This window comes from Pteropus medius, unplaced genomic scaffold (genome assembly GCF_902729225.1).
Source record: "Pteropus medius unplaced genomic scaffold, Ma_sr-lr_union100, whole genome shotgun sequence".
In the NCBI taxonomy this organism is placed as follows: domain Eukaryota; kingdom Metazoa; phylum Chordata; class Mammalia; order Chiroptera; family Pteropodidae; genus Pteropus; species Pteropus medius.
Genome location: NW_024354875.1, coordinates 16,977,975 through 17,004,217, shown reverse-complemented (window position 1 = coordinate 17,004,217; position 26,243 = coordinate 16,977,975). Strand labels below are relative to the sequence as shown.

Below are 26,243 nucleotides of genomic sequence, written 5' to 3'. Positions count from 1 at the left end.
ATTGATTTTTAATTGTAATTTCCAAGGCCTGGAAATGAGAAACTGCACAATGTCCTAGGACACAGTCAGTGCTAACTAATGCTGCTTTATCAGATTCTAAGTGTTTCCCCCGATATGAGCAGGAAAAAAAATCATACTGAGATGCTCATCACTCCTGCAATAAGTGAACAATGTTAATGGTTGTATAAATTTAGTTTAGTATCCTGAAATAAAGTGACATCTAAAGGGCTTCAGTCTCAACACCTTTCCTTCAACCTGCCCATTTCCCTAGCTGCAATGGTGAATATTCAAAACGGGTAGTTATATCAATCTCATATTCTGTAATTTACCCGGTGTCACCATCGAGCCAAAATATTCCTTTTAAACATGGATTATTAATATTCAGCCTCAAACCCCTACCTTATGAACAGGTGATGAGAGCTCATCTTCTTGGGGTCTTTTTAGTCCTCTCTTTAAAATGCTGCTGGATGGAGAAGCCAAAGGAGACCAGACACAGCGTGTCTGAGTGCCACTAGGACTGTCATTTGCTGACAAAAGTAAAGGATCAAATTCGCTTAATTTTTGTGGAGATGTATTATTGTCTTCTGTTATCAGTTCAGAAATAGCTGTTTCAGATGTCAGAGACTGTGATGTTTCTTCCACTTTCTCTGAAGTACGGTGAACTTCCTGTAAACTTTCGCCATCATTTTCCACTTTAATTTGATTGTCATCTAATTTTGTTTCTTCAAGATTATGAAGTACAATATTTGTTTCCGTTTTATTAGAGATAACCTTTCCTCCTTCAGTGTTCATCTCCAGTGTGTCAGGAACAAATCTGTCAATTTCTACATTCATTCCGTTTGTTTCAGCTTCTACAGACTTAGATGCTTTGGTTGTCAAGTCCTCATCTTCTGTTTCATTGACAAGGTCAATTTCAGCATTCACCTCACCAATCTCTCTTTCTTCACAATTTTCCATTTCGGCATTCATTTCTTCAGAAAAGCCTGGATCAGATCCATTATTTCCTCCATCTAGTTCCCTAGCTGCTATCTGTTCAGATATCTCTATTTGAGCTGTTACTTTTACAGGTGTAGTATTATCAGGATGACCAATAGCTGAATGAAATTCTTTAGTTACTGTTCCTTCAGCACTTAGTATTTTTGCTGCATCTATTCCAGATTCATCACTTCTTTCACTGTTTTCCACTGCTCTCTCTCCTTCAAAAATTCCAGTTTTAGCATTTTTTTGTTCAAAGAATCTACTTTCAGATTTATCATGTTCTACATTCACTTCCATAGCTTCTACTTCTGGATTGAATTTTGCTTCTACATTACGTGCATCTGCTTCAACATTAACAATGGTCTCTGTACTTACTTCATTCTTCAGGACAGCCTCTGGCTTTTCTTCTTTGGTCTCCAAGGTAGAACATTCCAATACAATGTCTTTGGAATCACCTGAACGGGGGCTAATAGTTTTACGTTTTTTATTAGATGGCTCTTGGCTTTCAACAGATAATGATTCCTCAGAATCCCTATCGGAAGTTTCTTTAAAATTTACTATTTCAGAAGGAAGAGAGTCTTGAATATTATTTTCTTTCAACTCAGTTTCAGATACATTTAATGTATCATTAATAGTATCATTCTCTTTCTTGAGACCCAAATGAATATTCACACCATGATGCCCATCTAGTTTAACCTCAGAGGAGAGATCAGAAGTTTCTGATATAGTTACAGGTGTTTGCACATCTCTCTTTTTTGTTTCACTGAGCTTTATGTCATAATCTGTATTTGTTAACCCAATAGATGGCTTTTCCTGAGGTTGTGATTTTTCTCCACAGCAATCACAACCTTTAGATCTCCTCACCCTTCTACTTCTCTTGTGTCGGCATTCAGGTGTTTGGAAAGTTTTTTCAGAAAGGAAAGAAATGTCTGATGTTCCTATTTTTGAGCATTCTCCCATGATGTTATTTTCTATAGAATCTCGCTTATGTAATCTCTTATTGGCATTTCTAGTTCTTAGATTTAATTCTGATACAGGAGAATTTGAAAAGGAATATTCTGCACATTTGTCAGTTTTACTCTTTCCTTCATAAGTATCTGATCCATCATAAGAAACTTGCAATAAATCTGAAGATATTGTACAATCTTGAAGAGTTACAGCATTACTTTCATCTTTTTCACAAATCTGAGATTTTGTATTTATGTCCACTTCAGAATTTGCATAATTATGTGTCTGATTTTCAACTTTTATACATTCCTGTTTTACCATTTTCTCTTCTTGATCTTCCATGTCAATGCTGTCACTGTTTTTGTTTTTCAATTTTACAGCTCTCTTCTTTCTAGAACCTTCTTCTTTTGCCTCAGAACTATCAGATTCTGAGTTTTCAATGCTAGAAAGTAAACCCTGGGATGCTCTTCTTGTTTGATACCGTGTTCTTCCCCTTACTGGTTTCTCAGAGGACTTATCTGCAACGTCCTGGGCACCATCTCCCTCAGATTTAATATTCTCAAGGTCTGGCTTTCTTCTATTTTTGTCACTTTCAGCATTAGTGCTGGTTTCCCCAAAAGGCTTCTCGTGTGAAGTATCTTTCTCAACTAAATTTTCCTGTACAGTATACTCAGAAATCAGTTTTTGCTTAGGTAACACATCATCTTTTACATGCAATGGACTCTTCTGAAGAGTCTTTTCCTCTTCTTTACGTCTTTCTTTTTTTTGATTATTTTCTTTATCTTGGCTGTCAACAATAGGCTCTGCTATTTCTGAACGTCGCCTTAAAGACCGTCTAAGGGTTTTCTGATTTGGAGTTATCTGAACATGACTATCCTCATTTACCATTTGATCTGCTGGTATTATAGCTGGGGGTGTATTCTCTTTGGATTCCAAATTACTTCCTACAGTTTTCTCCTCTACGGTACTATTTTCTAATACTACAGCATTTTCTACTGTTAGTTTTAGCACTGTATCCTCGTACTCCACTGTAGATTCAGAGATATGAACTCGATTATCTAACACACATTCTGTTTGATTAAGCGAACCAGGTGGGTTATTTTCTAAGGCTATCATGCCATCCACAGATTCCAGCGTGTTTTTCTCCTGATCAGACCTTTTATTTTCTGTTTGTTCAGCTTTACTCGATCTTAGGCCTGATCGCTTATTTCCATGCACTACTTTTTCAGAGTCAGATTTTGAAAAAGCCACTTCTTTTTTCTTTGCTTTCAGTGGAATATCTGTTTTAGTTATGCCTTCCTGGTTATTTTTCAGTGTAACAGCTGATGATATATTATTCAAGGGGGATGGGCTAAAAGGTCTATTTTCTGAACCATCAAACTTCTCCAAAGTAATAAAGGTTTGCCTTCGACGTGTAGGATGTGAGAGAATTCCAGAAATGGTGCCATTAGAAACTGAGCTACTGCTGACACCAAAAGTGTTTTCTGCATTAGACGTAGATTCGGTTGACATTTTCTTTGATGAAATTAAATTTTTTCTGGCATCATTATTACTGCTCAGTATTTCTGGACTGGTTTCCTCAATAGAACCACACTCATTATTTGAAAAGGAAGTCTTTTCAAGATGTTCATCCATACCACAGTTTTCCGTGACATCTTGAGGAATGACAGTGTCACTCTTCCTTTGTTCCTCCTGCACAGAAATGTACAATATATATATATATAGATTAACCAAGAAATAAGTCTGACTTTCTGGGAAATTTTAGTGTAAAACCTTATTCAATAGGTAATCACTAACTCAATATTTTGCAAATATTCCAAAGGTGGTGGCATGTACCCATTAATCTGTTTCAATAATTAATTATAAATATTCAATAAAGTCAAATACATTTAAATACATACACACAATGACTACAATTCTAAAATCTAGAAGAGATTATACAGCAAATCTTAAAATGAATCTTAAAAGAGACTCCATAATGGAGTAGTCAAGTATAAGCTGCCAAAAAAACTGATTTTTAAAAACCCCAAATAAGAAACATCAAGTATACCTTAAATATCGTCTTGGGATCTTCCTTTGATTTTTCAGCTACACCAGTAATTTTTCTGAAATAAATAAATATAAATTAGAATACTGTTTATAATTAAAAATGAGAAATCCAGTTCCTTCAACAGCTTCCATACTTACATAGGTTCCTCCTGACTATACTGAGAAAATAAAGTATCTTGTGAAACATCCAGATTATTATACATGGCAGGAATATCACACCTGAAAAAATAAGTTTGAAATTTTAACATTATTTGAATGAAGTTAAAACTTAAATTCTACATCTAGTTCCCTTTTAAGAACAATATAACATCAAAGCTTAGATATTCTTATTCCATGAAACCATCTTCCTTACACCTTTCCTTCCCATACTACCTCAATAAATTCAGTTTAGAAACATTTGGTATCTTACTAGGTAGCCTCATAAATTATGAAATGTAGTTATGTACAATGTATCTTTTAAGCAATAAAATATAGTATAGTATACACAGTATCTTAGTCTAAACGCAAAGTTATTTGCTGCATGAAATCTAAGTTTGACTACAGAATCCCCATTTAAGATATAAAGACTATAAACCTCTTTGTTTTGAGTACTTCTTTCTGATGTTCAGTTAGTAGTCTTTCCTTTGTTTCTTTTCCTTCGGGAGGTATAACGACAAAATCAGTGGACTTTTCTTCTTCCAAAGGCATTTCACTCTTTATTTTTGGAGATGGAGATTCTAGTTTCAACTGCAAATTTTTAAAAAATAAATGTACGTTTGGGTTGCCAAATTATTTTTCCAATACTTCAATAAACTCCTTCAAGCAGTCTGATAAAGTATTTTGATAGTGACTAAGAAGTTTTGAGTTCAACTCCACACAATATTCCTGGTTAATAACTACTCAGAAAATAAAAATTACTACATTTCTTTTTAAAGTAGGTAAGAGTGTATTTATCAACAAAGCATGAGTAAATATCTTTTTTCACAGAAGTCAAGTGGTTTGGCAGAAGAGTGCATTTATAGATCTCAAGGTGAAACATGAAGTAGTCAAGTATAAGCTGCCAAAATATGCCCTACATACCACTCTCGCTGGTATTCAAATGTTATTCTTACAAATTTTTAGCATGATTGTTTTCATTCTACTTCATCACTGCTATAAGACTATGTTGGAATTATTCTTTTTCATTTTTGCCAAGAGCATGGTCTCAAAAGTCTAGAATATCCTTTACTAGAGTCCATGGAAGAAAGAATTATTGTCCAAAAAGTCGGCTCATGGGCAACTAGCAAGATAATTAATTTTAGATTTGAGGTCAAAATAGATTTCTTACCCAGGCATCGTGTTTCTATTCATTAACAGTTCTAAAAATACTCTCCTCTCATACTAGGTTATAGCTATTCATATCTAGTTTCATTCCATCTCAAGGAGGCTGCTGCCTAGATTAACTACACTTAATGGATGCTAAGTATTATGCATACTTTATTAAAAAGAAATCATCTCCCAAAGTTTCTAGATTTCCATGCCATCCTAATATAGTTTTCCCAGACCAAACTCACATTCTCCTGCAATTCCATCTTTTAAAAGGTCTTAACAGCTTTTTCTTCCAATCAGAAATTCTATGTGCTGAACCTACCATATATTTTAATTTTAAAAGTTCTATAAAATAAACTTTAGAAAAACATACTTTGGCTGGTGGTTTCATATTTTCTTTTGTATCCTTTGGTCGTATCAAAAAAGAATCTCTTTTTCCACTTGATTTTCTTTCCATGCCACTTATCTTCATATTTAATTGTGAACTTTCTGTCTGTTATATTAAAAATAAAACAATTTTATTAAATACAAGTGTTCTATGTCTCCTTTTCATGTTTTGAAAATTCCAGTGTAGTGAATACTCATTTCAAATTTCCTGCTTATTCAAACCTACTAAAACCATGTCAAAGAAAGGCACTATTTCAGTAACAGCAAATAGGTTTGCTGTCTCCAATACTTATAGTAGTTTTACACCACTTCATTTTATGAATTCTGAAAATGAGATATACCACATAATTACAAAAATGAATCAAAATGTTGTACTCAAATGCCCCTATTACTGGAAACTTCTAAAAGAACAATCAAAGTCTTAAACTTTAAGTATTAAACAAAAAAGCATGATAGAAAATATTAAGTATCATGTCTCTCCCAACAGACTATGTGGCCTTTTCATGCCAAATTACAAGAATGAGTCTCCACAAGTCTAGATTATCTGATAAGAATTTTTATTTAGCCTAAAACCAAAACAATATAGAGTAGTTGGCTAGCTATAACATTTTCTCTTACAGGTTCTAAACAAAAACAGACTCCATTTGTTGAAGAAAAGTTGTCTACAGTGTCTACCTATGGGTCTACAGTATCCATGCCTTTACTCTTTTATCTTTAAATAGTAATCAAGTACCATTAGCCAAAGTAACCTTGGTCTAAATGGGTGATACAATTGCAAAGATGTGCTTTTCCAACAGAAGGAATGATTCATTGGAAAAAAATAAGATAATAAAGGTTAGCTCTTGATTAGACATGGACCAGTAACTTTTACTCTTAGTTTAGCTAAAGCAAGATTTAACCACGTAATTTTAATAATTACAGTCTTTGCATATAATACATGATATGAAGTAGTTCAAAAAAGATCATTAATGAACAAGAACCAGAGATTATTTGCATAAAAATTGATGGGGAAATTTACTGCCCTTAATTCATGGAAGTATTTCAAACCAGAAAACTGACTATATGGAAAAATCCTATATTATGAAGCTCCTTTATTCAGCTCCTTATCACTTCAATAAAGCATTCTATCTCAGCTATTGTCTGTTTAAAAATTATACTGGAATCAATAAACTGATCAAACTCATTCAAAAGTAAAAGTAAAACAAAAACAAAAACGAACTCACTGTATCTGAATATGGTCCACTGGATTCCTCCACAATTTCAACATTTTCCAAACCGGGTAACAGCAGCAGAAATTTTTGTTTGGCTTGTTTTAGTACAGGTCTTTAAAAAAAAGTACATACATATATATACCTTGAGTCAAGTGGTAGTTGTGAATACTGATGTTAACAAGAACACTTTAATTATAATTTTCAAGTGGCAAAACGTATCCAGCTTAAAACTACTTCTTACTCTATAAACACAAAACTGGAAGAAACAATGGGCAATATTTAATTTTTGCTACTCTTCAAAAAAAGAAAATTTGAAAACTAAAGTTTCAAATTTTTATTATGGAAAATATTATGGGTACCTATTATATTAAGTACCCATGTGCACATTATCTAGATTTAATAACCATCAATTTCCTGCCCTTTATATTTATTAAAGATAACTTCAAATTGCTTTTTATATTCCTAAAACCAAGTGGTTACTATTTTAAAAAGACCAAAGGGTCAAATAATGTTTAATTACCATGCATGTACTCCAAATAACAATGCTCAACTAAGCAACCCTCTGCAAAGATTCCTCATAATAAAAGTTTTGTTAAAACCAAAAAGCAATTTACATGATCACAAAAGAATAACTGTATAAAAGAGTTTTGTTGTTAGCATACTTTAACTCTTCAGGATAAATCAATGTCGTCACTTTAGCAAATGTGGCATTCCAGAACTGAGCACTCTGTTTTCGAATCTGTTTACTCTTGTGCAAAAATATTATGCATAATAATGGGGAGATCTGTTCAAGAAGTTCACTGTCATAAGTTCCAGTGTAGCTGTAGTGTAGACAAGCAATAATTTCTCCTAGTAGCTTTTCTAACTAGGAAAAATGAAAAGTTTATTAGGATAACACTTGGCAATGTTACTTTTAAAGCAGGAAAAAATAAAAGCACAAAGCATACTAAATTAAACAACTCACAGAACATATTATCATTTCAACTTTTAAAATTCAAATGGCTTTTAAGAATCTCCCATCTGTCATCTTAGATATATATCCTTTAGGAGTTGACAAGTTATCAGTGAGTTTACTTAGGTTACTGATATTACAACATTATTTCAAGCTTATTTTCCATTAATAGAAAAAAATTTCACATTAATTATAATAGATTAACAATTGTATATAAAAGTTGTACATATAAAATACTGAAACCAATTACCTCATAAATAAAGGGATAAGACAGGAGTTGATAAGTTACATGAATTTAAAGCAAATTACAACATTTTAAAAAAACATCCTTTGAAAAAAGTGAAAACTTTCCTGTGAACAAGCATCGAGAAAAAGTGGTCTGGAGGATACAGATCAGTGCTTCTCAAAGCTTGGGCCTTATCCTATCACCTGGGAACTTGTGAGAAATGCAAATCAGGCTCCAAGTTACTCTAGAGCCAAAGTTTAGAACTTGCTTTAACAAGCCCTCCAGGTGATCCTGGTGCAGATAAGGTTTGAAGGCCACTGGTATAAAGCGCAGAAATTTCTGAACAGGAAAATAAGTCCAGAGAGCCTGATTTAATTCTGGTAAGTCCAGGTTCCTCATCTGCAAACTGTGAAAATACGTTTTTTTTCCTGTTTTCAAACAAAATAAACTATCATGACTGTCATGTTATTAAATGTCCATTAAAGTTGACATATAAGCCCGTTAAAAATCAGCTGAATTATATTTAAGACAATTATTTAACCCCAATACATTTTTCATCCTAAGTATGTTTAATGGATAACGTCTATTTTTACCTTGCTGTTCATACAACTATACACTTTAGGAACATCATCAAGCCTGGGAAGAAAAAAATAGTACCATTTATATTTTAGAAAGCTAAACCTAAAAGTATTGTAATATAGTCATAAAAATAAGATATATATGTATAGTGATATAAAAAGTTGCCCAAAGACTTAAAAAATGTCAAGTTCCAAACATTAAGCATAATACAAAGCTATCTTTAAACAATGAATCAGAAATATATTTGAAATAGACCTCCTCAAAGTATTAACATCAATTATTTCTGTACTTTTTAAAAAAAGTATGAATTATTTCTGATGAAGCTTCAGAATTATAAAAAAGCTTGCAAAAAAAACTAATAGATTTGGGGTCCTGTTTTGTATTTAATAAAATCTGCTGCTAAAACTTTCTGCATATTTATAAAAGATAGACTTTGTTAATGATTGAATCACACAGCTTACTTTTTTAAAATGTTATTTGTGATTTTTCAGGTTTTTTTTTTTTAAGGCACTGTTTGCTTCATTTCAGGGTAAATTGATACAAACTTTAGGAGGGTACCAGAAATTTAAATGTGCATACTCTCTGAACCAACAATTTCACTTCTAGGACCTTGTTCTGCAGAAATAGTGGCAAATGTGGGCTATGCACAAATGCATTCAACTGCAATATTATTAGTTATGAGAGAAAAGAATAGAAAAAAACTATGTTGACCAACAGGAAATTGGCTAAAAAGTTTTATGGAATCCTATGCAGACATTAAACAAAATGAGATTTGTAGGTGCAAGCAAGATGTAGATATACTTAGTGCATATCATATACTCAATTTGCAAAGTAGCATGTCAAGTACGCTTGCATATACATCATGTATTTAATGGGTATGCTCATTTATATTAACAAATCTAAAAAGATATGCACTAAATTGAGGAGGTTGGACTAGCACTCAAAATGACTTCCAATTCCTACCTCATATTCATGTATTATTTGGACTGTATTTTTAACAAAAGCATACTCTAATATATTATTTTCCCCACTAAACTGTAAAATTACCATCTGTAACAACAAAGCTGATAGAAAAACAACTGAAGTTTGGCACCTAAATCTAAATTATATATATTTATTTCAAAGCTATTAAGCCCAAATACTTACTTTGAATTTTTGTAAAATAATGCTAGAGGTCTTGTTAAAGTTGCAAATATTTTTCGGATCATAGAAGGCAAAGAAATATGTCCAAGCACATTGGAAAGAATGCCGATGATTGAGTTGCCAACAGCGAGGAGAGTATCAGAATGTACTTCCTTGAGGCTCAAAGTGTGGAAAGAATACATGACTCTCACAATAAGTTTAAATAAAGAAGCCAATTTCCCTAGGGGCTCCTTCTTCTTTTTGGACCAATCAGAAGATCTCTTCGGCGCTAAGATAAAATTGAATTCATTAAAAACTCAAACTCAAGTACTTTGAAAAGTGTCATTGGCCATCTTTATAAATCTAACATTTAAATGATAGATACGTCTAATATATATTTCTGTAGTAATACCCAAAAATCTTAAAATGCTAAGTATACCATTAATGGATAAATATCACTACAACATTATCTTTAAAACAAAATTATCTGGCAGATCTATAATAAGAGTTCCAGGAAAATGAATCTATTTTCTCCAAGGAATTAAAGTACATTTCAAATTTTTACTCTACGGTCTCAGAATTTGAACCAATTTTAAGAAAGCACTAAATTATATAATAGATTCTAGAATTAGATTTTAAATCCATTTAAAATACATAAAACAAAATTTTCCTTAGAAATTATTGGCTCATGTGTGCATGTATGTATGTGTATATATGTATGTTTTGTGTGTGTGTGTGTGTGTGTGTATACATATATCCCAGAAATAACACTGAACAAGCCAGATATCCAAATCCTCGAAAACAACAAAGGGGGGAAAAAAAAAAAAGCCTCAAGATAAAGATGTATATTAAAAGCACTGTCTGACTTTCCTTCATACCCTTCTTAGACTATCTCTTTTCAGACACATTCCTACAGGGACAAACCATATTTTTCTTGAAAATCATACACATTCCAAAATTATGTTTCCTTCAAAAAAACCATTCTTTTAAGTTAAGGTATGTCAGATTTAAGAGAAAACTCTAATTCAGTGCTTGTTAATTAAAAAATATCATGTGGTAAAATGAAAAACAAGTGCTGCTACTAACTTCCTTTTATCAGTTTCTCAGACGTGAATATGAATTGGAAAGGCTACCTAGAAATTCTTGACCAGGATGCTGAAGCTGACAAGACAGCCCACTGAGTCAGGAGACTGGTTACATACAAAAAACTAATCAAACAGTAAATATATTGAGGGTAATAGGAACCAGGTTTCTCACTATTACAGAAGGTAGGTAAATACAGAAGAGAGTAAGACTAGAATAAACCATGTGATACTAGCTGGTAACTGAAATTATATCTAGAGAAACAGATAGTAACTGTGTGGTTCACAAACACACTTATTTTCGACCTTTGTCCACTGAGAAGGTCCAGAAGCAGTGACACACCTTCATAGCAATGAACAGATCTTAATTACCAAATGCTGTTCTCAGCTAAAAGGAACCACCATGTTCCTTGGAAGTATAAACTCTCATTTTGGGAATCATCAGTGTTTCAGGCAAAAAGCGTCATTGAATAATAAACTCATGGCTGAAAGTTTGCTAAGAAACAGGATTATTTACATATCTCAAAGTTATCTGCCACAAAACATTAATTTCTTAATTATACGTATTTGCAGTGGAAAACCTGGCAATACTGTCTTAACGAAACAGTAAATGTTAACAATCACTGGTAATGAGAAAAACTGATATTGTGTACTGGCTGGCATAATGCACTGGGAAAAAAAAAAAACAAAAAAAACCAACAACAAAAAACCCCTACAGCATTCTGCAGTATCCCTGTAAAGAAATGAATGATACTTGAATCTAATCTTGAGGAAATATTAATAAGGCCAGACTGAGAGATTCTCAAAAAGTATATCTGCCTGTGCTCTTCACTCTTGAAGGTTATGAAAGGTAAAGATTTGAGAACTGTTCCACATTAAGACTTGTCTTCAACATACTTTGAAATGGTTCCCCCCAAAAATGAATAAAATGGGAAGATGAAAACAATAAGCAAAATACAACCAACTGTTAATTGAAGGATCAAAGTAAAGGAAATCAGGTGTCTGTGTATAATATTTAATTTTAGTTTCAGAGAAACATTACAAAATAATCTATCAAAAACCTAACATAATCCTGATGCATATCGATGAATAGTAACTACTTTCTTTGAACTATTTCTAATTTTTATTTCCTCTACTAATCTGACGGCAGATTTTAGAAATCTCCCCAGTTTCCATAAATTTAAATAGCAAGAATATCTCTTACAAGGCAAGTAGTGAAAAAGACAAAAGACATTTGTAATTTTGGGTTTCATTCTAATGTTTCGAAAATAACAAAATAGATAAAATTATGTCAGCATGAGGCTCATCAATATGGCCATATCAAACTTTTGTGGTTTACAAAATAATTTCTGATACCATTTGTTATACAACCTTTTTATAGTTATGGTATTTAGATATATTTATTCTTCTGACACACTGAGGAAATTAGATTAGGTCCTGCTCAGTCTGAGGAGAGCTGAGATCAAAAATTTAAGTACACTATAACCTGTTTCTGTGGCACTGAGGCAGGAATACTCTGATCTGTAATACACTTCAGGCACTTAACATGTTTCCCTATTACTATTTAGTAAAAACTTATACACACATAAAATTCTAAAAACAGTCTATGCTCTAGAAATCTTTACACTAATTTATCAATGATAGATCTTATTACAAGGTCGTTATATAGGTTCCTAATCTTTATATAGGAAAAGTAGCTATCTTTAAACATTAACATTTTTCATTACTGGAAGGTTATTTTCTATATACTATAAAATATAATCAATGGTGAAAACACTAGATCGTAATCTTAGAGAGAATTAGATTAAAATAACTCAATATTTATTACAACATAATTTAGAATTAATCAAGACATGTACTTTTAAAAATCAGACAATTTACTAGTTAATTGTCCAATTTTGAAGTGATAGAAATTAAGTTAAACTTTTAGAACCAATTTAATTTTCCTGTAAACCATAACCAATTAAACATTGTTGTGATTTTCTATTCAATTTAATGTCAGCTCAATGATTATTTTGAACCAAGATACCAAATAACATTTTAACAAATGTCAAAGTTTCTTGTCCAGATAATCCCTTATACCAGATGAAATAAGTAAAATCACTTATATTATTAGGCAATCTGTAAATAGGCTAGTATTTATCTTTTTGCATTATAAAAAAAGAGTAAAAAAGTGTGTATGAGACACAGAAACAGAGAAAAGGAGTGCTCTGATGTGAGTGTTTGACATGGTTATACGATGTCAAAAGTAGGTAAAACGAGGTGGGAAAAGCTATTATGATGTGCACAGACAACAGTTCAGACAGCCACATTTATGAAATACTGGGTGAGTAAATAAAGATTAAAAAAAATACTTACATTTAACTTTGGGCTGATATTTAACATTATATGGTGAGAAGTCGATGCAATCAACCATTACAGTAATAATACGAACAATCCTATCCAAGAACAACGAATTCTAGGGAGAAACAGTTAAAAGTATTGTATTAAAACCTTTCAACTACTGGCATAGTTTTCAAAAGTAGTAAGTATCAACAAAAAAGATTTTTACTCACATATAACATATAAGTCATAGCCTATACCATAAAAGATATATTAAATATATGGTTAAAAATATTTCCCAGTTAACTGCCATGTGGCCAAGTACTGTACTTTTTCTTTCTCAACATTTAGAAAAAATAATACCGCTTGAAGATGCCTATAAAACTCCGCATACAAACCAATATATCAAAAACGGAAGAGTTAGGTTCAGAATTAGATTCTTTATCAAATTCCTCTTGAAAATTACATTTACTAAAACCAGAGAACACAAAACAAAAAAAATCAAAAAGTTGCTAAAATCCCTCATGTCCTTTCCTCGTCCTTCTCCAATCCAAATGAAATAAAAATAAACTCATAAAAGCATCAGAGATTATTCTGGAACCGTTTTTAAAGGCCGGAGTCGGGCGGGATGGGAATATAGGGACAGGCTGCCAGGGAAGACTAAAAACAGAAGGAAATCCCAGCACCATGAATCTAAGAATACCTCAAAATTATGAGTTCTCCTAGCAAAATCTGAATAACAGAAAACACATTGAGGGCTCTGTGGAAAAGATCTGATGGTTTTTAAAAAATCAAATGGCCAAAAGACTACTAAAATTTAAGACCTTATAAAAGTTACACTTTCTTCTTCCTTTATTCCACCTTCCATTGTCCACTTCACTGGACTAATTACATGTCTGCCCTCAAAGATAGCCTCCCCCAACAGGTGTTAAAGGACAGGAGGATAAAAATAATGCCCCGAAAAACCTGTGAAAACCATGTAGAAGGTGAGTTCAGATGACAATCTATACATTCATGCAGAAAAGGTGCTTCCTTTTTGCTCACATTATAAGCTAAAGGAAGCCTGGAACTACAATTTGCTATCAAAGCCAGAAAATGGGGCTCTCTCCTTGACTCGAAACCACGTTCCACCTACCAATATTGTTTAATATTAACACTTATATTGATGAATATGCACAATCATGAGGAGAACCGGCACTCTGAAGCAGTGTTAAAATACTAACAGAACTAACCCATAAGGAAAAGAGCTAATAATAGAAAAAGAAGGAAATTAATATTCTCAAAGGTAAGAAACCATATCTACTTAAAAACATTAAATGTAAAAACAAAACCATTACAAAATACCTCAGCATTTAAACTGCAAAGAAATGGACACAGAAATCAAGCTCCCAGAAAGCAGTACCAAAAGCAAAACACAAACAGAATACAGGGAAAGAAAAATAAAGGGCACCGAAGATAACCCTAAAGGTCTAAAAATCAAGTGAAATGGCACTCAAAAGGACTGAGGATGAAGAAACAGCCCTTTAGATTGAAAGGGTCTATCAAGTATTTAATGAATAATTTAAAAGACTTCTCAAGACACACTCTGGTGAACTGTCTAATTTACAAAGGTAAGGGGAAAATCCTAAAACTTCACAGAACATAAAGAGGTTAATAAAAAAAAAAAAAAAAAAATAGTATCAAACCATGCATTTGCAACGGAAGCTGTAACATGAACAATAATTACTTCAAAATTCCGTGATACACATTTTCTGTAACCTAAAAATTGTAACTAATAAGTTGATTGCATCATCAGACTAAAAGATATCAGTCATATAAATGTTTGTTGACATTTAGTCCTTTATTTTCTTAAATAAGACACGGTGAAGCAAAATGAGGAGGAAAAAATTGGGATATAAGAAAAAAGTGTTAGCAACCAACATCTTCAATTTTTTGAAAAACTATTTTCCAAACTTTATAATACCATATATAAGTAACTATAACTAAAATTCAGATTTTTTAAAACAAAACCTGGAATGTGGCAAATATAAAAAATTGTAAGATAGTGATGTCATATCTATATCTTCACTTGCTGGGATAGAATGTTTCAGATCTTAACACTTCAAATTTGACAGACTAGAAAATAATACATGAAATAAATCGGATATATAATAAACATTAGAAAACTATAAAGTTATAAAGTGATTAAATTGTTATAGAAAGGGAAAAAAGCAAAGGATGTAAAGAATAAAAACATATACTGCATTTCTTGTATGTGAGAAATATTTATTAAAAGACTCCCACATTTTCTTACATGCTACATAAGACAAAGATTAAACTGATAGATATACACAAAGGAAATCCTAAGTCCATACCTTGAAATATGTAACAATGAATGTGAATAAATTCAGCAAAACACAACATGAATGAAACTTCCAACTACAACACTAAGCCCCAAAACATATAGTGTCTTATTCATATAAGTCAAAAAGTGGGCAATGCTAAACAAATGTATACAGTGTGTGTAGTAAAAACAAAGAAAAACACAGAAATGATTATCGAAAAGTCGGGGTAGTAATTCATCCTGGGGAGAGGAGGGCATTGTGATTCAAAACACAAAGGAGACCTTCTGAGGTGCTGAAAATGTTCTATTAAAGAGACCTTGGTGGTAGCTACACAAGTATTTCATTATAATTTTTAAAACTTCATTGTTCAATGCAATTTTCTTTATATTGTTTTTTAAGTTTTTTATTAATTTTTCAAGACTTTACGAAGTCCTGAAAAAAGTAAATTTCAATTTGATAAAATTCAAGAAAAAGGTACTCATTCAAGAAAAAATGAACTCACTACAGCATTATTTATAACAGACAAACTATAGAAGTAACCTAAGTTTCCAACAGATGAATGGATAAAGTGGTACACATATACAATGGAATATTACTCAGCCATAAAAAAAGAACAAAATCTTGCCATGTGCAACAACATGAATGGATCTAGAAGATATAATGCCAAGTGAAGTAAGACAGTCAGAAAAAGACAAATACCATGAGTTCACTTATATGTAGAAACTAATAAACAGAATCCAATAGACAGAATCCAATTCAAAGATACAGAGAACAGATTGATGGTTGCCAGAGAGGAAGGTTGGAGGGTGGGTGAAAAAGAGAAGAGATTAAAGATGTACAAATTTCCAGTTATAAAAACAGTCACAGGAATGTAAAGTACAACATAGGGAATGCAGTCAACAATATTGTAATAACTACGTATGGTGTCAGATGGGTATGACTTATCCGGGTGATCACTTCTTCAGCTATATTATGTCTCATCACTGTTGTACATCTGAAACTAATATAACAATATATGTCAACTGTAACAGAAAAATTTTTAAAGAGGAACTCACGAACCTTTATATATGACAATATAGCTTTAGACATATAATAAACACATTTAAATACATCAAATTTACAATCGAGGAGACACTTTAATCAAAAGTCTTAGAAATGGACAATTAAAAAACTGCAAAAGTTAAAATGTAGAGGAATCCCAAAATCCTCTCTGATCACAATATAAGAAAAACCAGAAATTAATGATAAAACAGCCACACACATCATTCTCTTGAATGAAAAAGCACTGTTATAAACAACCCTGTTCTAAAAAAATACATCAAAATTAATATTCTACAATCACTACTAGTGGAAAAAGATAAAAAAAAAATTCAAGCTTTCATACTTAAGCTTGAAAAAGGCTAGAAAAACCCAGAAAATGCAAACGAAAACTCAGTGTGTAAGTCATTTTAAGAGTTAGAAATCTGTTTTCTGGCTTTTTAATGTACTTATAATCAGCCTATTTTTAATTATTAAATGATAGAATGTCAGGCTTTTAAAATGTAGTGATGATCAGATCAAAACTAAATGCTGTTTTTTTAAGACTTAAAATAGGTAAGCCTTTGATCATCAAGTCCAACCAGAAAACAGGAATAACACTTAGAACAAAAAGGGCAATAACTATAGGTACGACATTCTTCTTACATTATTTAAATTAGCTGAAGAACACAGTACGTTAGAACTTTCTAAATCATTAACAAGCTCAGTATATCCACAATAAATTGGACAATGAGGCACTCCAATCTCACTAATAAAGATATATGCAAAAATTTTAAAACACTAATCTGCAATGTTTTAAAAGAATTTCACTGTGACCAGGAAGGGTATCCCAAGGACACAAGATCGGTTCAATATAAGGAGATGCACATTAGCAACTACTTTTATATAGTCATGCACTACTCAACAGGGATATATTCTGAGAAAGGCATCGTCAGGTGATTTCATCATTGTGCAAACATCACAACTGACTTTACACAAACCTTATGGTATAGTCTATTACACACTTGGTATGTGGTACACCACTGTTGTATATGTGGTCCATTGCTGACTGAAACATTGTTATGGGACAAATGACCCTACTCCAGCAGCAAAAAAGTAGAGGGAGAGGGGTAATGAGATGGGGGTACCATTTATAATTAAGCTGAAAAATAGCTTTAAACCTACCAAAAAAACACAAGCAAATTACTTAGATTAACTTTAGTTAACTTTAGAAGAACTAAATACACGAACGCATGTATTCCTGGATGGAAAGATTCAACATTATAAAGATATAAATTATTTTACAAATTAATCTATGAAGTCAATGCAACCAGCCAATGCCAAGCAAAATCTGTCAGGGTATTTTATAAAACTTTACAGATTCCAAATTTCTTTCGGAACAAAAAAAAGATGTAAGCATAAAGCAAGATAATATTTAAAAGGTGAAAACTGAAGGTCAACCTTCTCCCTAGTAGTTATAAAAGCATTCCACGAATTCACTATCTATGTGCCAGGTAAAAAGCCAGAAACACATATCACAAAGACAGAATGTCCCTAACCTTATGGAGTGTAGGTGAAGTAACATAATTAAGTACACAAATGATTTAAAAATAAATGCAAAAAAGGAAATACTATGATAGAAATTAGTGAGCCTAATTAAACAAGATCTCTCAGAGGCACAAACCTCATGAGCAGTTGTAGGCAGTTCAGATTTTTCCTCCAAATCCAACAGAAAGCTACAAAAGTGTTTTAAGAGTGACAAGATCAAATTTACATTTAAGTCACTGACAAATTCTATCATATCAAAATGCAACAATCAGAATTTTGACAATGTTTTTAAGAGATTATAAATGCATTTAAAAATCTGAAAAGATGGATTTCTAGCTCTTGATAGATACCTCCACTGGTGAGTAGAGTGTCTATCTACCAAGAGCTAGAAATCCATCTTTTCAGATAAAAAAAGTATACTTCAGAGTAATAAATACAATTGGGAAGAACACTTTATTCACGTACATATGTGAGTATCAATATGTAAATTATATGTAAATACAAAGAAAGAGTTCTATCCTAAAATGATATATACCAAACTGTTAACAGTAGTTGTCCTTTCTGAGTAAGGGAAAAGAATGAAAAGGGACCTAATATAAGTCTGCAAACTTCCAAAGGATTGACTTTAAAGCTATAGCAGATATGAAAAAGCAAGGTCCTTGTACTGATAATCTAGAATGGCACAGGGACACGTAGATAGGTACACAACAGAGAAGTAAAAGTACATCACTGTTAACGGTCCTGCAAAAAAGGTCAGTATTAGGATAAACTCACTGAAAGGCCTTCATCTTCCAAACTGGACATTATCTTAGAAGAAAGCTCCTCACAGCACAAATTCTCTTCTGCAGTTGCCACCAAAGCAGCACAGCGGGCAAATGTTCTATATAATTCTGACCAAGTTCTAAGTAAGGTCTTCATGGTGGTCTAACGGTAACAGTAAAAAAAAAAAAATTTAATGTATATCCACATGTCAAATGTCTAATGAAATTCATCTTTAAAAACACTAACATTTAAGTGTCACAGAAAAGCTTAGGGTAATTAAGTTTGCCCTCCCCCCCCAACAGAGCTCTAATCAAAGGATTGTAATAATACAACAATGCCAGCAATTACTAAGGGTCAAAAGGAACTTCTCTCTTCCTTTATCCTAAGCTAATTAAAAGTCTTAAGGAAGTCTTATTTTAGGAAAAATTACTGTATGAGTTCATTATGAAGAGTGAAATGTTTTCAGAAAAATGTAAATCCCTTAAGTAAAAATCTGAAATTGCCTTACCACTGGAAATTTTTGTAATGGAAAAATATGGTTTATTGGTAAAGTCAATGCACCATAGATGGCACTAAAATTATGTTCTAAGGCATCACCTTGATTCACTTCGTTGGTCTGAAACAAGAAAAATAAGACATTAGACAAATTCTAGTGTCCTAAATTGTAACATTTTACTATGTGTAGTAAGAAGTGTGTCCCCCAATATTGAGATGTTCAAGAGATGGTGAACTCCTAAAGTCTATAGCTGTGAATGTGACCTTATCTGGAAACAGGGTCTGTCTCTGCTGACATCACAAAGTAAAAAAAAAAAAAGTCATGCTGGCTTAAGGTGGGCCCTAATCCAGCAGCTGGTGTCCTTGCAAGAAAAGGAGAACTCGGACAGACAAAAAATACAGAGAAGAATGCCAGGTGAAGGTGAAGGCTGAGAATGGAGTAATGCCTGTACAAATCAAGAACATCAAAAATTGCTAGTGACCATTAGAGATAAGAGAGAAGCATGGAACAGATTCTCCCTCAGAGATCCAGAAGAAGCAAACCCTCCTAACACCTTGATTTTGAATTTCTAGCCTCCAGAGCCTAGAAAATAAATTTCTGTTGTTTTAAGCTACCAGTCTGTGGTAATGTTACGGCAACTCTGGGATACAATGCATTTTGTTTTAAACCCTAAAAAAGAATCCCAAAGGTGACTCCAAAATCTTTTACCCTACAGAGAAGGTAGCATTCAAGCAAGGACTTATAAAAAAGGGCCTTGCTATCCTTCAAACAGTGGGAAATTATTTAGGAATGTAAACTTATTTTCTCCCAGAAGAATATGTTTAATGGTATGCTGGCCTGAGAAGCCAAAATAAGGGCTACTGCACTACCACTTAATTCCTTGGAGTCTTTACTTCATTTGAGAGTTATAGTGAAATATTTCCCAAAGAATAATTCCATTTAAAGATTGATAAAGCCGTTGACGAACCACTAATAGTAACAGAAATTGAGTTCAATAACCTGACAATATTGCCACGTTTTTAAGTATTTAAACATAAGGGCTAATCAACTCTCAACAGATTACTGATTTAGGGACTACTATATGGCTTCACCAACATGGCTTGACCATTGGAATTCTAATATACGGTCTAGATTGAGATGACCATTATTATTCCCCATAGTACGAATACTGAAAGAAACCAAAGATATATACATGTAAGAATTTGTAACGTCTTTGTAACCGACTTTATAACCTCTATTAGAGAAAACAGACCTGATTAGTCTTCCTTAAGTTATACTTTCTTCAACAATAAGGCAGAAATACAATGAAAAGAAACACCTAAGAGTAGAAAATTAACCAATCCCACAGGAAACAATTTTTTAATAGCTTCTATTCAAATTCAAGCTTCAACTCATTCCCCCATATACTCTAATAAGAAAAGAAATTCCTTAAATTTTGAGAGAAATATAAATATTTAGCAGACTTATATATCATACCTGATTAATCAATTCAGTTAATGGGGTGACTATAATACTCCACATTCTCCAGAGATGCTCCTTGTTTTCCAACTGCTTTGCATTTTGATTAATAACATTTAAAACAGAGTCACTGAAAGCTAGTGGTGAAGTTGGACCAGAAAGAACACAACCTACAAGTGTTTCCAGATTAAGAAGAAACCTGAAGAAAAAATTTTGAACCATGCATTAACCTGTACTTTTTGCCAAAATACATTAATTACACTATAATGCAAAATTCTAAAAATAACTGACAAGAAAACAAGAAATGAATTCCATGTCTTGTTTTTTTTTAATTTAAAATATTTGATATAGTATATATTAACTCAAAAGAATCTCATTCATCACATAACCACCTTTCCAAGATAAAGCATATTTTGTTTAAGTTACCTTTCATCTTCTACACCATATTCCAAGAGATTGTTGAAAATTAACTGAATTAAGAACAAAGCAGGAGTTCCCTGAAGAAAGATGAGATTGCTGTCAATCTTCTGGTTACAAAGAGTACAATCTTTTTATACTTGCTTTCTACAATCAACTATGTGATACATTAATCTTTTAGGCTTGAGAAATTTAACTTTCGACATTAGGATGTGACAAAAATGATAGCAAATATATAAACTACACATAAAAATCAAGCTCTCGATATTTTATTCATAGCTGTTCCATCTATACTGAATGAAATTCCAGATGTAAAAAGAATCTTAAAACTTGCCAGACCAAAAACACCTACATTCTGCAGATATTAAGTACATTTCACTATAATTAAGCCAATATTAGACTTCCAAAATTTATGACAGTAACCAGCACTATCATTATGTACAAGCACACAGAACTTTTCTTCTGAAACGTTTTTAATCTCACAAAACGGTTCCATTAATAGTGCCGTTTTAAATTCTTTACATTAATCTATTACTTCATCTATCGATTTTTTTTCCTTTAACATATTCAGCATATCCAAAACCAAGTCTCTTGAAATTTTATAATCTAAATCTCACTAATTTAAGAAAATGAAATAATGGAACTTTTTTTGGTGGCTAATTTAATCACATCATTACATTTAAGATACTTGCATTAAGAATATCCATATTAGCAACCTGATATGCTGGTGAACCTAATACTTTCTGAGGAAGTCCTTTAATTGTAATTTCCATGAGGACCTAAGAAAGATGAAAGGTTTTACAGTAAGCAAGCCATAAAAACAGTATTTAGTAAAAATCTAGTAGTACTAACTACTTTTAACAATTTATTATAATATTCATGAAATACATTCTCATTAGTTTAAGAACTTCAGGTAATATTTATATATTTACATGAATACATTTGCATTAGTTTAAAAAGTTCAAATACAAAAATATAAAAAATAAAATCATAAAGTCCTTTATTTCCTGAGATAATCAATACGATCAGTTTTGAGTTTATTTTTCTAGACCATCTAAATGTTGATATAAGAGAAACAACTTCTTGGGCAGGCTGTCATATTCTTTTATACCATTAGTGATATAATAGTGTAAGATACCATGGAACTGAGCTTCATCTCACTGTTATGGAATTTTCCGAAATCAATATATGTCGATTCATTCTTAACTGCTAAATATATGTGCATAGTTTATGCAAACACTTTTATATTAATGGACCTTAAAACGATTTTTTTTTATACTACACAAAGAAATTCTTCAGTGAATTGTGTATTCAACTAGTGCCAGAAGCAAATATTTTTCAAGAATGCTAACTAGAAGCAAGGTCTGAAACATGCCTCTCAAATGTGACAGAGCCTACCAAAATGCTATCCAAAAATATTACTATACTGATATTAACCCAAACTATATAACTAAAGTGACATAACATGATGAAAAACAATGTTAGTGAAAATATGCTTTCGCATATACTCATTTGAATCAGACATTAAATAAACAGCATTTGTTAATTCATTTATATTGTTCCTGGCCCATAGTGCTCTGCATGTATCAATCCATTTAGTTATGAACACTACATTCTCTCTTTACAAAGAGACAAGAGAGTAGATACATTGGCCAACTTCATTCAGCTAATAATTAGGCTGAAATTCAACCTAGTCCGCTACAGAGCCCTTGATATTAACCACTATGCTCTACTGCTATAGTAGATAATGTCACAGTGTATAAAGAAAATAGACTCAAAACTTATGTATAGTTTCCTCCATCTGCAGCTTATTTGGGGAGATTTCAATATTATAAAAACCATAGTTAATTAGCGGTTTCCGTCTCTATTATGTAGGGTAAAAGAAAAAAGTATAATACCAAAGTTATTAGGTTGGTTAAAGAGTTCATTTAAAATGCAAGAGCTCCAAAAATTACCAGATATTTTTGAAAAAGTACAAAAGTTACAATTATTGAAGCTCAGCAATTTTGTCATAAAATATTCATCTGAGATTCTTCAGTTCAAGTTTCATGTCCTTCACTCCATTTTCTGTTACTTATCCTTTTTCTTATTACATTGATTTTTATAGTTGCCATTAACAGCCATTTACTTTATAAAGTTTCAAATGACTCTAAACTCAATAAATAACATTTATTACAGGACCAAACTGCTAATAAATATTAAAGTGTTTTCTCAAATCCTGATCTGTGCAAATATCTTCAATATAAAATTCAATTTCAAAGTGTCATTTTTAAATTCTAGCATGTAAGTACTATACTTACCAGTGTTTTCGATATAGGAAATACTTCGGACTTTACTATGGTCTCCAGAGATTTTAATAAAAGGGTTAAAACTTCAGAACCTGGTTTCTCTTTTTTGTTACCTACCAACAAGCAAAAAGAGAAGTATAGTTCTAAACACGTAAGTATTTTTTAGGGGTAGAAAAATACACATAAGAGAGCTATGAAAGATTAATTTTTTACTAGATCAAAACAGTGCTTTTGTTTATAAGTCTGGAAGCTATACTTTAAAAAGATTTTGAAAATGTCATTTATGAAAGCCAAACAATTCCCTGAGTGCTATAAAATCATTTAATCAATCTTATAGTGCTTACCTGATTCAACAACTGACTTCACCAAGCTAATCAGCTCCTTCCAAATAGCACTGACAACTGCATCTGTCAAATAAAATAAAAGTACTTTGGAATGAAGTAGATATGACTAAATGCATCCCTTTTCATCCTCATACTAAAGAAATAAACTAAGCAATCATTTAGAATATAATTCTCCCTATAATATTCAACCTTATAATCAGTTAATAAAACACCAACATCTCATTACTACTCAGAGCAAAAAATTGTTTTTTTTTTTTAAAGGATTATAACATATTAACACTGGGTCATGTACCAGTTAATTATTTTCTCTTTTTTCTTATGTTTATGAACACATTTAACATCTGAGTCAAGGAAAAACAAAGATAAGATACCTGAAAACCACTAGAAAAAAACTTCCCAGCCAGTTAAATAGCGAACCATTTTATTTACGAAATTTTTTCTCCTCATTTGATAGGCTATAGAACATAGTCTAGGTATAGATGCTGACGCAACAGAGCCCGGGTATGACATGGTTCCACCACTTACTGTGACTCTGCACAAGTTATTTACTTCTCTGAACAAAGGAATTTCCTCATCTGCAAAACTGACTAACACAAGAGGTCATTGTGAAGATTAAATGACTATAACCTTAAGTTCTTGCAGCACAATCTAGCCAAAAGATGGCACTATATAAATATTTACTATTTAATTTGCTTTTTAAAACAAATAAAAAACCTCTTATTTACCAGAAGTATCTTTTCCAACTGCGACAAAGCTATCGTGAACAGCGGTGATAAGTGTATTTGCATATTTGGAAAAAAAAGAAGAGCTGCTGATTAATGGATGTTCAAGTGGCTCTAAAAGAAGAAAAGAGACAATTATGCAAAACCAAAGCTTTATGAAATAAATTTCTCAATATAAAATTTAAGGTGGTTAGACATGTTTTCTATTAAAGACTTACATTTATTTCATACATAATTACAGAATATGTATTTTTAAAACAGTTAAATACCTAAGCTCAGTACGAGTTTGTTTTGCTTAGCAAAACTCACAACTTCTGGACCCAATAAAAAATGAAGTAACATTTCAAGTCCTAAATGTTGAATAGAGGGGATTGTGGCCATTCCACCAAAATTCGAACTCAAGTTCATCCGAGTAGTTACAGAGGCTCCATATGGGGAAGCACCTTTAAAATAACAACAAAAAAGATAAGTTATGCAAGCTTAAATTAGCTATCCAAATGAATGTATATTTTTTACTTCTTTTCAATGAAATGCACCCTTAGTGTTTCTCAAATGCAAGTTCAAAGTTTTTGTTTAAAACTCACAAGAGTTCCAATTAAATAATCTTAACTGAAAGATCAGTTTCACAGACCATTTAAATGAATATAATTCTCAGGCATTAATCCATACTCTGAATTATTAATACGAAGGCATTCCTGAAACGTAAATATAAAAATTTGGCTCAGACAGCTAAAAAAAAAAAAAAAAAAAGAAGCAAATACTTTTCTTTCAATGTTATATGTGCTAAGCCACATTTCTTACATCTGTTAAGATGTTGCTTTTAATAATGGCTCTAATGTTCTTCTGAAACAAACACATCTATCTGTAATGCACCTCACATAATGTACTATAAGAAAGCTGATGTTTCCAACTACAACAATGTAATTACAGCAGTGAACATTAACACATACAGAAAACAATCAAGAATATATAATGGACTGTGACAGAGAAGATAAAATTATGAAGTGCTTCATATTATGTGAATAACACTGAGCAAAACCTTCAAAGTATTTTTTGAAAAGATAAAAAACAAGTATGTCTACCTCTTACCTTTGTGTACAGGAGTCATGGGATTTAAGGCTGGAGAAGTAGGTACACGAGATAAACTGCCTTGAGGTGAAGCAGTAGAATCAATGCTTATTGTGCTCTGAATTAGAGGTACACAAACCTATTGGGGTAATATAAAAGAAAAAAAGATATCTGTAAACTGCATAAGTTTCATGTTTTTTAAAATCTTGCATAATAATTAAATTTCTTTGAAAAGCAATTGAAATTCTTTTAATATGTTGAATTGTACTGGCTGTTTCAATGCACAGGCTAAAAACTGAAATTTGGAAAGGTGAAAATTTTTATTATAACTGTATTTGCCCTAAATGTGTACTATCTATAAATTTTAGTTCTAAATTCCACACGGAAAATTATACACAATTTATACAAAAATTATAAATAACTTTAGCAAATAACATCTACCTGTTTTGATGCTATTGTTAGACATATTTTAAGCTTTTAAAAACACACGTTAAAAAATATGAACTAAGACAACTTCAAGCTAATTTCTAAGATCATTCCAATACCAGGCAAATCTAGCCAATGAATAAATTTTGCCCATGAATGTGTAGGACAACTGGGTAAGATTAGCCTAATAGGACTTTATGATGGTAGAATTTGGAAAAATTATATTCCCA

General features: G+C 32.0%; 1 protein-coding gene across 3 annotated transcripts in view; it reads right to left on the bottom strand.

Moving 5' to 3' along the window:
- RIF1 (replication timing regulatory factor 1) overlaps positions 1-26,243 on the bottom strand; it is a 54,708-nt gene that overhangs the window by 12,371 nt on the left and 16,094 nt on the right. For 2 of the 3 annotated variants that reach the window (XM_039855660.1, XM_039855662.1), the window contains exons 11-30: positions 25,609-25,726; positions 24,789-24,962; positions 24,523-24,633; positions 23,798-23,860; positions 23,466-23,566; positions 21,858-21,944; positions 21,175-21,245; positions 20,767-20,947; positions 19,303-19,410; positions 18,807-18,956; positions 13,180-13,279; positions 9,764-10,028; positions 8,632-8,674; positions 7,523-7,725; positions 6,873-6,972; positions 5,636-5,755; positions 4,550-4,701; positions 4,114-4,194; positions 3,977-4,031; positions 400-3,618 (exon numbers count right to left, since the gene is read on the bottom strand). In XM_039855660.1, the coding sequence (XP_039711594.1) occupies positions 400-3,618; positions 3,977-4,031; positions 4,114-4,194; positions 4,550-4,701; positions 5,636-5,755; positions 6,873-6,972; positions 7,523-7,725; positions 8,632-8,674; positions 9,764-10,028; positions 13,180-13,279; positions 18,807-18,956; positions 19,303-19,410; positions 20,767-20,947; positions 21,175-21,245; positions 21,858-21,944; positions 23,466-23,566; positions 23,798-23,860; positions 24,523-24,633; positions 24,789-24,962; positions 25,609-25,726 (5,502 nt within the window). The remainder of the gene's footprint in view (positions 1-399; positions 3,619-3,976; positions 4,032-4,113; positions 4,195-4,549; positions 4,702-5,635; positions 5,756-6,872; positions 6,973-7,522; positions 7,726-8,631; positions 8,675-9,763; positions 10,029-13,179; positions 13,280-18,806; positions 18,957-19,302; positions 19,411-20,766; positions 20,948-21,174; positions 21,246-21,857; positions 21,945-23,465; positions 23,567-23,797; positions 23,861-24,522; positions 24,634-24,788; positions 24,963-25,608; positions 25,727-26,243) is intronic. The other variant, XM_039855661.1, reaches the window with a different exon arrangement.